Source organism: Besnoitia besnoiti (assembly GCF_002563875.1).
Source record: "Besnoitia besnoiti strain Bb-Ger1 chromosome Unknown contig00007, whole genome shotgun sequence".
NCBI classification, from domain to species: domain Eukaryota; phylum Apicomplexa; class Conoidasida; order Eucoccidiorida; family Sarcocystidae; genus Besnoitia; species Besnoitia besnoiti.
Genome location: NW_021703915.1, coordinates 2,398,483 through 2,411,063, shown reverse-complemented (window position 1 = coordinate 2,411,063; position 12,581 = coordinate 2,398,483). Strand labels below are relative to the sequence as shown.

At 64.8% G+C, this 12,581-nt stretch overlaps 1 protein-coding gene across 1 annotated transcript; it reads left to right on the top strand.

The window, feature by feature from the left end:
* Positions 1 to 1,385: 1,385 nt before the first annotated feature.
* Positions 1,386 to 12,515, top strand: BESB_073490 (uncharacterized protein; the record flags this gene model as incomplete). The annotated part of the gene is made up of 6 exons (XM_029365722.1): positions 1,386 to 4,121; positions 4,620 to 5,051; positions 5,492 to 10,926; positions 11,282 to 11,627; positions 11,936 to 12,087; positions 12,401 to 12,515. The coding sequence occupies 6 exons, from the start codon at positions 1,386 to 1,388 to the stop codon at positions 12,513 to 12,515; spliced, it is 9,216 nt and encodes a 3,071-aa protein (XP_029218206.1).
* Positions 12,516 to 12,581: the final 66 nt, after the last annotated feature.

Below are 12,581 nucleotides of genomic sequence, written 5' to 3'. Positions count from 1 at the left end.
TCGCTGCAAAGGTTCATCCGCTTTCTCCTCTTCTCCCAGGCTCTTCTACGTCGTCTTTCTCCTTCGTCCGCACGGTTCGTGCGTCTGTCTGAATCCAAGCTTGACCAGAGCCTATGTTTCTGTCTTCCCGAAGACAATCCTCTCAGCATGCTCGCCGGGACGAGGACACCGTCCGCTCCGGAGGTTCTCGAGTTGGTTCCGAGAATGGCAATTCTGTGAATTTTTTGCGCAGCTTTCGTGTCGTTTTTTTCTTTTTCCGTAACTGTTCAGTCGCCTCCCTTCCACCGCTCTCTCCCCCGTTATTTGACGAAGGTACGGGAGAAAGCGCTCGTTTTTTACGAGCGGTGACAGCAGGGTGCGGCAATGCGCCGAAAGAGAACCGGACATTCTGGAAAGAACTTCGATGTCCAATGGCAAAAGGGGGCGACTTCTTGTCTTCTTCACCATGACTCGCGTTTGCTTGACCCGGGCCTGGTCCTGGACGCGTGATTTGTGCCTCTGGGACTCGATGCGTATGTGTAGCTTTTTCGTCAGTCTGGGGCGGGGTTACCGCGCATAACGGACAATCTCGACGCCTTTCTGACCACGGACTGAGACTATATCTTGCCAAGGCCCTGAAGGAATAGGGGAAGGAGCGGTTGATCCCGCGCATCTCCCAGGAAGCCGTAAATCTGCCCTTTCTTTCCGCCCTAAGAGTCTTCCTCGGATTATTTTTCCATTCATTCGCCGGTGTGCGCAAGCCGCCGGGTGTACGTGTAGATTTCCGGTGTATGTACACCTCAAGGGCGGTTCACGAGTTGGATGTTGTAGCGGACACGTTTTCTGTGCGCACCCGTTGAGTGTTTGTCATCCATGCTCTTGGCCTTTCGCTCCCAGAACCGCTCTCCTATCAAGGCTCATACCGCGAAACTCCAGAGGCAGGTTGCTGAATCCATCTGCAGCCCTTCTCTGCGTGTGGCCCCGGGGCTGAGGTCGATGCACAGTAGTTTCTAGGTACGTGTAAAACTGGTGGTGCGCTTCTGCCTCCGCTCCTAAGTTCCGTTAAAAAGAAAAAGACTTTCTCGTCTCGAATTTGAAGGCTACTCTGAGGAGGCGAGCGAGGGGGGAGCGGACTGCGACGCGAGAGTCTCAGTGGACGCCTGCAGAATGAGGTGGCGGCGTCTCACAGGATCCTTTAGATCCGAGTTCCTCTGAAGCATCCACCTCCGCGGCACCAGGTCGGTCGACTCTCGCCCCTATCCGGGGCGCGCTCTCCTGTTCTCTGCTTATCTTCCTCAGCGTCATCACTCTCAACGAACAAGCATGCTTTGTTGAGCCTTTTTTGTCTTTTTTGAGCGTCCTCTGCTTCCTCTCGTCAACCGCACCCCCTTGTCGCCTCGGCTGCGATGGCTCCCTACGCAGCGCGCTTTCATCGCCGTCGGGGCTCGCCGGGCAGGTCGTCTGTTTCGCCAGGTCGCGTCGCGGAGCCTCTCGGGATCTCTCAGGATTCTCTGAAGCAGACAGCGCGAAAAACCTCCAGCATTTTACCTCCTCTGGGCGCGAAGCAGCCCGCCCTCGCGGCCGCCTCGCTCCCCCCCTCTCCGTCGCCGCCAGCTGGGCTTGCCTCCTCTGCATCTCCGCGGAGCTTTGTTGGCGGCGAGAGCGGAGGCGGGGACGGCCTCGCGGGGGCCGCCGGCGCCGAGCGAGATCCTGCCTTCCTTGCGTCTGCGGCGCGCGCGGGAGGCGCCTGTGGCATGCAGCGCCACAAGCGCAGCAGCACAGGCGGCAGCTGCGACGAGAACTTCCCTGAGGCCGCCGAGCCGGGGGTTTCTTATTTGGGCCCCTGGCGCGCGGACCAGGATGCGCGAGTCCCGGCTGGATCGGAGCGCGCGCCCGCGAGCGTGTCGCGCGGCAAGAGCGACAGAAGAGAAGTTTTCCTGACTTCCTCCGACGGAGAGACTGACGCGCACGCAGACTGTTCTCGCGGAGACGGGCACTACGGCGCACGCTCGCGAGGAACTGCTAAGCGGCAGTCTTCTGTCTCTTCATTTCGCGACTTGAGGCGCGCGGAAGGGGGGGATTCCGCAGGAGGTCGCTCTCATGCCGCCGGAACGCGGGCCTCTCGGCACGCCGAGGGCGAGCAGCTCGCGGCTTCCGGACGCCAAAGAGACAGCCGCCGCTCAGGCCATTCTTCGCGACAGAGCGGCGCTTGCTGGTCGTCCTCGCCCCTCTCTCGCCTTTCGTCTGTATCCTCCGCGTACTCAGTCCAGTCTGTCTCGTCGCGGACGTCTGCTCGCGTCTCTGCAGCGGCGCCCACTGTGCGGAGAAGCTACGGGGGCTCTTCGCCGCCGCAGGCCCGTCTGCAGACGGCGTCCTCTTGGCGCCACCGCTCTTGTTCTTCGCGTGGCGGCTTGGCTTCGTCATCGAACGAGCGAGGTTCAGAACGGGTCGCCGCCTCCTGCGCGGGGGAGGACGGCGGAGGCCGGCGCGTGCATGCTCGCCTTCCTTCGCGGCTCTCGATGTGGAGTCGCCAGTCTTCCTCCGAGCGGCGAAGTGACGGGGCTGGACTCGCCGGCGACGAGCAAAGACGCGCGAGCGCAAGGCGGCGACACTCTAGAGGCCTCCGTGCGGCGTACCGATCTGCGTCGCAGGATTTTGCCGGCGCGGGCGCAGCCAGCCCAAGACCGTGCGAAGGGAGCTCCGCAGAGGCGCGGGTTGACTGGCTGGCTGGCGCCGACGACCTCGACGCGCTGGTTGCGCCTGCGCGCGGGGGCTGGCCCGCCGAAGAGAGAGACGGAGACACTGAGAGAAGCAGAGAAGACAGCGGGGGGTCGGCGCGGGGGGGGGACGGCAAGAGGGAGAGGAGGGAGACGCAGAGGCGGCGGAGCGGCGCCTGCGGCGGCGAAAGCTCTCAGGATGAAAGCCGACGCAATCGAGCGGCGGGCGCGCGCGAGGAAGCGATTCGCGAGGCGCAACGCGCGCGCAGCCGAGAGCGAACGCGCAGCTTGCGCGAGGTCCGTTCCCTCTCGCGGCAGCGCAGCTCGTCGCGGCCGGCCTTTTCAGGCTCCGTGACGGGGCCCGCGGCCTCGGAGGCGGTGTCGCACTTCCGCGACGCGAGCGCGAAGAAGCGCCGCTCCTCGCGGCGAGAGTCGCGACGATCGCGCACGCCTTCGTCTCGCGCCTGTTCATCGTCGTCCTTCGAGTCCTCTCCTGAGCGCGCAAAAACGCGTGCGCGCCTCCCTCGGCGCCTGCGGTCGGGCGGTGTGTCAGGCAAGCAGGCTGCGGCGGCTGGCTCGCTGCGCGTGGGTGTCTCGCGCGCGCGGAAACGCGAGGTCGTCGGCTGGCGCAGCGACCGCCGTCCGGGTCCCTTCCGCAGTCAAATCGTCTCCGGTCGCCTGGAGGAGGAAGATTCGTTCTCGTCTTCCTTCGAGGACGACGAGGACTGCGACGCCTGCTCGCCTACTGCTGTGTTTCCTCCTTCCTGTGCGCCGCGGTTCGCGGCGTCGCGCCCCTTGTTTGAGCAGGGCTGGCCTTACGAGGAGGTGGGATCGCTCTTTGGGACCTCGAGTAAAGGCGAGCGGCGAAAGAAGTTCTGGCTGTCGGCCTCCGCGGCGCGGCCGCTGGCGGTCTCGTCGTCGTCACCGCTTTTGCCCGCGTTCGCCGCGTCGTCGCGCGCGGACCTTCCTGCGGGCGAGGAGAGAGGCGCGTACGCGAGCCGCAAGGTCAGTCGCGGCAGCTTCGGGCTTTCGACATCGTCGTCGTTCGCGAGCAAGAGTGAGTCCCTCGCGCGGCGCTCAGTCATCTCTTCCTCCGCTTGTCGGCGGGGACACGCGCAGTGCAGCGCGTCCGAATATGCTCCGACCAGGGCAGGGGCGCGGCGGCACTGGAAGCGAGGCAGGACCGCCGCGGGGGGGGAGGGGAGTGAGGCGTGCGGCGGAAACTTTTCCCACTTCGCCATGACAGAAAAGCTCCGCCAGGAGGCGCAGCTGCGCGCCTGTCTCGACAAAGCCGTGCTGCTGTTCAACCAACATGGCCTCGAGGCCGCACTCGCCGCCCTCGAGGAGAAGGGCTTTCTCGAGACGACCGACACAGACGCCATTGCGCACTTCCTCTTCGAAACCCCGGGGCTCGACAAGCAAAAGGTGACGAATGCAAATGCTGCGACAGGGGGGGGGGGGGGGGGGAGGATGAGGAGGAGGAGTGAGTGCGCGAACCGTGAGGGTGGATACTCCTCTATCGATACACGACGCCAGGTGTCCTGTGTATAATGTCATGCATACTCACATATTACATATACACATGCTAATGAGGATATCTATGAACATGTGAGGGGGCAAGAGTAACTCATCGGGCATGAGGCGCGCGACTGCAGCCACAGACCGAGGCCGGTGTGGCGCACTTAATCAATTTTTTCCTCTTCTCAGACGACAGACTCTTCGGAGCCTTTCCTCGCCTGTCTCCACTCTCCCTCGCAGGACCACGAGGGATAAATATTTATACATATGTGTACGTATATATTTCTACGAACATATATGTATATATGAGTAGATGTGGTTCGACGACTCGGTAGTTCGATAGCGAGTGCAGGAGAGGAGACGCGTCTGAAGGCAAGTATGCGGCGGATGTGTCGTTCTGTTTAGGTCGGTGCGGTTCTGGGCGATCCTTCACCGTTCAACGCTGCCATCCTCCGTACGTTTTCTTCGCTCTTCGACGTGCAAGGCCTGAGCCTGGACGTGGCGCTGCGGCTGGTTTTCAGCCGCTTCATCCCGCCCGGGGAGTCTCAGCAGCTCTATCGCGTGCTGTATCCGCTGGCCGAGGTGTACGTACAGCAGAACCCGGAGCAGCGGATCGACGCAGAGACCGCACACTTCCTCGCCTACGCGATCCTCGTGCTGCACACTGACCGCCACAACAGCAACGTGAAGAAGAAAATCACAAAGGAGGAGTGGCGCCGCATGACCCGCGGACGCGGCGAAGCAGACACATCCGTCCTCACCGACAAAATGCTTGATGCGATCTACGACCGCGTCGTCGCCGAGCAGTTCAAACTCCACATATCTGACACCGACCGAGTAAGAAAAACGGAGAAGATCCAGCAAGAAAGCTGGAGGCGCCGGGGTGAGGGAGACGGCCGTAAATAATAACGCGTCTCGTAGCAAGCGCCGACGAAGCTTCAGCCGCCTGTGCGCTTTTCGGATGCACACCAGAAAGGGTATGAATGTCCATCTGTCTATCTATATCTATCTACCGTCTATTTTTATCTGTCTATGTCTTATCTATTTGTCTGTTTCTATTTTTCTATCTCTGAATCTATCTCTGTCTCTCTACATATAAATATGGCGTATCCCTTGTTCTCACGGTTGCGCGTCAGGTCTTCTTCCACCGGCGGGGCACGTGCAGAGGTGGCTATGTGATCCTTGCGGTGGAGAGCTGTGGTTCTTTCTTTTTTTCGGTACGTGCGTGTCTGTCGCCCGGCTGCATTCCCCTCTTGCCGTCTTTCTGCGGGTCTCAGGTGTACCGCCGGTTGAGCCGCGACCCCCGCGTGCTGCGCTACGCGGCGGGTGGCGGGCCTGCGTTTCTGCCTGTCCGTGAGTCCGTCCGCGCGCGCACCGCGACCGGCAAGACGTACTCCGTCGGCTCCTTCTTCCCCTCACCTGGGCGGCGCGTGAATCTCTCCGTCGCGCGCTCGCACTCGCTCTCCTGGCATTCGCTGTCGCGGGTGCCGGCGGAGATTGCGTCGCCGCGCGTCTCTGAGCACGGGGAAATCGCCTTTGCGGCGCTGTCGCGCGAGTCCGGGGCGACTGCGCACGCCGGCGAGAGGCGCGACGAAGGCCGATTGCCCAAGCTCGCGGCGTGCGCCGAGATGCCCTTCTTTCCGGTTCTCGAGACGTTGCCCACAGACGCCTCGCCTTCCTCCGCGTCGGCGGCAGCCAGTCCTACGAACGCGTCCTTCGCTGCCTTCCCCCTCACCTGCCCCAGCCCGCAGACGGGCTCCCCTGTGAACGGCGTGGGTGCAGCATGCGGACGGCGGGGACTGCCCCAAGAGACCCTCGCCCAGCAGGGCGACGCGCGGTGTGCTGCGCTGGAAGCGCGCGAGGCAGAAACGGCAACGTTGGCTGTCGGTTCCTTCCCGTCTGGGCCGCCACACGCAGGCGAGAGCTGCGGTGGGCAAAAAGGACCCTCGACTGGTGTCCCCCGAGCGCCCGCAGGCCGGATCATGTCTCCGCAGGCCCCGGAGAGCGCCCAGGGCCCCGCCGCCTTGACTGGTGGAGTCTCGCCCTCTCCGGTCATGGGCTCGCCGGGGCAACCGCCGGCGTCGCCCGGCGCCTTGTCCTGGTCGCCCGCGGCCTGTCTGTCGTCCCCTGCATCGCCGCAGCCGCCTCCGTCTCCGGCGTCCGGAACGGGCTCGTCGCAGAGGGGTCGCTGCTCGGGCTCTTCGCCGTCGGGTGTGTCGTCGGCTGCCTGCAGCCCTGCGCTCGGCGCGGCGCAACTTCCTCTGTCACGCCCAAGGTCTGCCCAGGCCCTTGCTTCGGGTGCAGGAATGGCTGTTCTAGGTCGCGATCCGTGCGCGGCGCTGCGGCCAGAGGACGCCGCTGCCCTCGCAGATTCCTTTCGTCTCAAGGCGCTCGATGTTCTGTGTGTCGACGCGCCTCCTCTGAGTCCAGCACCTGGGGGGTGCGCGCCAGATATGTCTCTCGCGGCGATGGAGACCGGGGCCACTCCCGCGGTGGTGCTGGGTCACCGGGGATCGCCAACCCAGCCTGAGGGCGTCGTGTCTGCGGAGGCGGCTGATCTAGGCGCGAACATGGAGTCTGTGTCTCTGCCAGCGTCTGTGGGGGCCGCTGCTGAACTGGCTCGCACCTCGGCGTCGGCCGTCTCGACGCTGCCGACCTTCGGGTCGATGACCGCGGACCCGGCGAGCGCCGGGCTCTGCCGCGGCATTTTCTGCTCTTCGCCGTACTCGCATGCGTTTGCTCCTCTGGAGACCGGAACAGTCTTCCTGAAGTTGTGCCGCAACGGACGAATGAAGCAGCGGCTCTTCTCGATCGACAGCGAGCGGAAGATTCTGTACTGGTGCGACCCGAAACGGGGGGCGGCGACTGGCGGCCCGAGGAAAAAAGACGCGCGCTGTCTACACCTCGACGACCTCCTGGACATCACCTTGGGGTGTACGTACACCCGGACCTTCAAGTTGTTTGAGCTCTCCGAGGAAATGGAGCAGCGCAGTTTCTCCCTGCACTTTGTGTCGCGTTCGCTCGACCTCGTTGCGCCCGCCGAGGTCGCCTCGTTTTCCCTCTTCGCCTCCTCGTCGCCTCTCGCGGGCAGGGCATACAGCTTTGGCGGAGCCGGCCCGTCCGCTCCTGGAGGCGGAGCTGCGCCCCTCTCTCTCTGGCTCTCGTTTTTCCATGCGAAAATCGCCGAGCAACAGATTCGCCGCGAGCTCCTTCTCCAGCGCGAGCACGCCCTCGCTCAGACAGAGGCTGCTGCGGCGCGCCGAAGAAAAGAGCGCCAAGTCGAGGCCGCGCGCCGTCTCGCGCTCTGGCGGGAGCTGATTCTGCCCTACTGGGACAAGTGCTGGACGTGTGAAGCGATTCCGCAGGTGGCGCGCAGCGCGGTTCCGGTCTTTGGCTCCTCCGCGTCTCTCTCCTCTCGGCACGGCTCGTGGAGGCATGTGCCCGTTTCGCTGCGAGGCGATGGCGCACTGCGAGGCTTCAGCTCGAAGCTATCAGGGGGCAGCAGCGCCCTCCGGGGCTACGCGCCCGGCGGCGGCGCGGACCTCGACGGGGGAGCTTGGGGGAGGGGTCTGGGTGGGCCGCCTCGGGACGCGGGGCACGTCGCCCTCAGCGAGCCCGCCGCGCGTTGGCGCACGGCCGACGCCCGACGCGACGGGCTGCGGGGCTGCGACAACTCGGCGGTCACCCCCGCGTGGAGCGGAGGAAACAGGGCCTCGCGCGCGGCGCCCGGTCCCTTCTTCGCCGCCTTGCGGGCGTGGTGGGGCGTGGGCGGCGCAGGCGCCAAGACCGGCGCCGAGGGTAGAGGCCTCCGGAAGGGACAGAAGAGCGGCGGCGGCTCCCCCGGCGACGCGCCCGCCACAACAGGCCCCTGCGCGTGTGGCGCAGCTGACGGCAAGGCTGGGGTTCCTGCGTGTTGTGGTCGGCATCATCTGGAAGTCCGTGAAGAGGGGAGTGAAGGCGAGCGAGAAGACTGTTCAACGCTTCCTCCTTTCTCCGAGGAAGCCTGTTCGCAGGTCCTCGTTCTCGAGTACGCAGCAACTGTTGGCGTCCCAGCGACCGCGGCCGCGAATTCGACCCAGGGTTTTCCAGCGGACTCCAAGGCGTGGCAGGCGGGCGGGGCCTGTGCCCCAGTCGGCGCGGAGACAGAGGCGCCCGCCCAGCCCTCTGACGAGGAGGCGCCCGTCGCATCGCTCGAGAAGGAAAACGTCGCGCCGCACTCGCAAGTCTCGTGGGCTTCCCAGAGCGCAGGCGCGGGCGGAGCCCGGTCGCGGCGAGGGTCAGAGCCGTGCTCGCGCCGCGGGGCCAGCGTTTCTCACAAGTCCTTCTTCTTCCGCTATCTGCTCGCGGGCCGGCTCTCGGGCCGACTGGGGTCGGAGCCCTCGCTGTGGCCAGGGCGGAACCTGAGAGACAGCAGCTCTCAGCTTCAAGACGGCGGGGAGGGGGGCAAGAGTGAGCGGAGGAAGCGGGGAGGAGATGAGAGGCCGAAGCCGTTTGTGAAGGACGACAAGACGTTCGGCGTCTTCTCAGGTCTCGCCTGGATATTCGGCCGCCACACAAAGGAGAAATCGGGCTCCAGCAACTCTCGAGGTGAAGGCAGCCACGCCGTGTCGCTCTCCGCGTCCTCGTTCATCTTCCGCAAGCTGTCGCCGACTCTCCAGCGCGAGGCCTCACAGACCTCCGGGCCAGCCAGCTCGGGGTGTCTCGGCCCGACTTCCTCCTCGCCAGGGGCTCCCTGCAACCTAGACGAGGACTCCGTCGCGGGCGCCGGTGGACTGAGCGGAGACGGTCCGGGGGCCGCAGTGCTCGGCGTGGGCTTTTTCGATCCCAAGGGGCCCGCGGTCGGCGTCGCGGGGCCCAGTCTGGAAACGGGCCTTTTGTCCCCGGGGTTTGTGGTCACCGGAGCCTGCGGCGCATGTGCAGGCGTCCCCGGAGCACCCCCTGCTCAGGGTCTCTTTGTTCGGAGCCCCGACGAGACGGGCGGAAGCGCCGGAAGCCAGCCGCCCCAGACCTTGGTGTCGAAGGGCATCGACTCCCTCGCGGGCGCAGAGCTTCGGCGCTGGTCGGTGCCCACCGTTGGGGTCCTGTGGAAACGCGCGGTGACAGACAAAGCGTCTGTCGCCTCGTCGTTCGCTTCGCATCGCAGCCTCAGCCAGAGAGGCACTGCAGGGCTGCGCGGCGAAACCCCTCACCGGGGGCGTCGCTTCTGGCGCATGTGGCTCCCGCAGTTCTTTGGAGCTCGGTTCACGCTCGACCGCGGTCGCAGACTAGAGACAGCTGTTTCCTCGACTCTCGTCGACCTCTGGCTCCAGGGCCTCCCAGGCGAAATTCGAGGCACTCTGTGGGGCCTCGCCATTGGGAACGAGCAGCGCGTCTCGCCGGGTCTCCTGGCGTCTTTCGTCCGCCTGTCGCACCCGCGGAGACACCACCGGTCGCACAGAGACAGCCGGCGAAGTAGGGGCAGCTGGGGGGGCCTTGCGCCGGCCGACGCGCGGCAGGCGCAGAGCTGCTCGCCGGCGGAGAGGCACCGCGACCCGCCCGCCATCGAGGCGAGCGACCTCGGCGCAGATCCAGGCGTTGAGAACGCCGGCAGCGGCGCCCGCAGGGAGCCCTGCCATCGCGCTGTCGAGGCGAGCTCGAGAGAGGACGGCGGCAAGCGGAGCTCGCGAGCGGAGGCTTGCCGCCGTCCTCTCTCGAGCCCGCCAGCCGACACAGCGTCTCCGCAAAGCGCACATCCGCTCGAGACCCCCCGGTGGACAGCCAACAGCAGCTCGACGCTGTCCTCCGCCGACAGCAAGTCTCGCCAGAGCCGCTCTGCGCCTCTTGAGGTCTCCGCCGCGTCGTCTGTCTCATCGGCGCCTCCTCCGTCGACCGGCAAACGGGGCGCGCCGGGCCAGACGCAGCCCGCCTCGCCGTGCGGCGACCCGTGCGCGGCCTGGGAGACGGAGCCGTGTTACGGGCACTTTGCGCCGGCGGCCTCGGCGTATACTGGACCAGGCGTCTGGTACCTCGCGGACAAGCAAGTCGGCGAAGGCCCCAAGCTGCTCATCTCCTGCCAGTTCGAGGCCTCCGTGGACGCCGCGGGCGCAGGCGAGGGATGCGCGGGGGAAGACGAAGACGACCCGGCAGCGGTGGCGGCGGAAGCGAACGCCACGCGGTCGCGGGCGTGTGGAGGTGGGGACAGCTCGCGAGCTGCTGTGACCTCGAGCTTCCCTCCCACGCCGCGCGCGACGAAGGCGATCCCTGGCGGCCTGCGAAGCGCCCGCGGAGACCCCTCCGGCTCGCTCGAAGAAGGCGAGGCGCACGGCGGCGGGGACGGCGTGGCCAGGGCTGGCGGAGAAGCGGCAGACCCCACGAGCTCAGGAGCTGGCGCCGCGGCGCTCGCCGACCGCGACCAGGAGACAAGGCCTCGCAGCGACCTTCAGCGTGAGGGTGAAGATGGAGGAGAGAAGTGCGGGGCAGCGTCCGACGCTCCGGTGGGCGAGGAGCTACGCAGGCGGGATGAGAAGGCGCGCCGCAGCGAGCGCGCGGAAGAAAACGGGGCGGAGGGCCCCGAGTCTCGCGGGGGAGGATATGCGCGGAGTGGAGAAGGACAGCGAAGCCGAGTAAGGGCGCAGATCAGCAGCCGCCGGCGCGCGCGGCTGGTCGCGCCTGAGGACGCACTGACCATCGGAGAAGGCGTCGAGCGGCTTCTCCAGGCTTACGCACTCTACAGGTAACGCGCCGTCGACACCACTTCACAGATTTCATTTCTACACGTGCGGCCAGCATTACACATACGAGTATATATCTAAGGCTACATATATATAGTATGTGTATGCATATATATATATATATATGGAAGAGAGAGAGGTAATACGTAGCCTGTGCTTTTTTTTGCTGTTCTCTGGCGCATGCAGTGCACGTCCCTCCCAGCAGGCGCGCAGGAGAGGTGCCGGTCCGCGGGGATCTGCATGTCTCTTCATCTGCTTACATTCGCGCGTACGAGCTCTCATCGAGAGAGACACAGCGGAGAAAGGTGTATGACAGCGAGCTGCGCATGTGTGTGGTGTGTGTCTTTTTTTCCGCAGGCCCGACGTGGGCGTGGTTCGCGGGATGGACTGCCTCGCGTCTGTACTGCTGTGCTACATGGGGCTGCCGGCGGCCTTTACAGCCTTCGTGAATCTGCTTCCGAGTCTGCATTTGCTGGATTTCTACGCGCCCGCGCTGCACGCGAATCGGCGCTCCATCGCGTTCAAATTCGAGTTCTTCGAAGCGGTTCTCCGCTGCCGCCTGCCGCCGCTGTATCACCACCTCAGGGGCCTCCAGGTTCAGCCTGACTTGTATCTGCTCCAGTGGTTCGAAACGCTCTTCGCGCACGCCCTGCCCTTCCACACGCTCTGCGTCGCGTGGGATGCAATTCTTCTCCTCGGCGAGGTGTGTCCGCGGGCCTGGCAGCCATGTGTCTCGATGGAATCTCTCCTTGCGCAGTCTGACTCGTCAGCTCTCTCTGTCTTCAGCGTTCAGTCGTGACCAGCGCATGCGAGTGGATGCACATTTGGGGCAGCAGCCTTTTCAGCCGAGGGTCAGCGCGTGTCTCGCCGCGCAGCGGTCTCACGGCTTCGCGCGCGTAGGTGACTCTCGCTCACTTCAAGACCGCGAGTGCGTCTTCAGGACTCGCTTCTTGTCGCTGGCGGTCGCGTGACGAAGTCCCTCTCCCTGAGCTTTGCATTGCGTTCCTGTAGGGCTTCACGTTTCAAGTCGCGCTTGGGCTGCTCAAGTACTACGAGGCCGAGCTGCTGGCGAACTCATTCGAGGGCTGCCTCGTGATTCTCAGCCGGAAGGCGCGCCCTGATGACGACGAGACTGGCGTGTTTGATCGCGAACGCTTCTTCAGGTGAGCCGCAGCAGAGGGCAACAGAGAGCACCCCGAGGGGTCCTCAACAGAGTTCAGAAACGAAACGAAAACTCAAAGGGGAGGTAATCAGGAGGACGGAGTCCTCAACATCCTGACGGAGTCGCTGAGGCGAAGCGGAGCCTGACGCGCGAGTGCCGCACGCCGGCGAGGCGAGAGACCATCTGCAACGCTCCGAGTTCCTTCGGCGTGTCTGTCCACCCCCTAAAATTCGGCTTTTTTGGTATGGAACGAAGGCTGGCGATGCCTCTCACTGTGCGTCTGGGCTCTTGCTTGGTCGATTTCTTGTGTGCAGGTGCGTGGAAATGTGCCCGGTCGACCGGCAGCAGTACAGCCAGTGGCTGGCGAGTCAGCGCGTGAACGAGGAGAAGGCTGAGCTGCTGCACGCATGCGCATTCGGCTCGGCTTAATCGTCTTGGGATCTGGGCCTTGCAGTGGCTGATGCCTCTGCCGCTCTGCGTGCCGAAAGACACGCT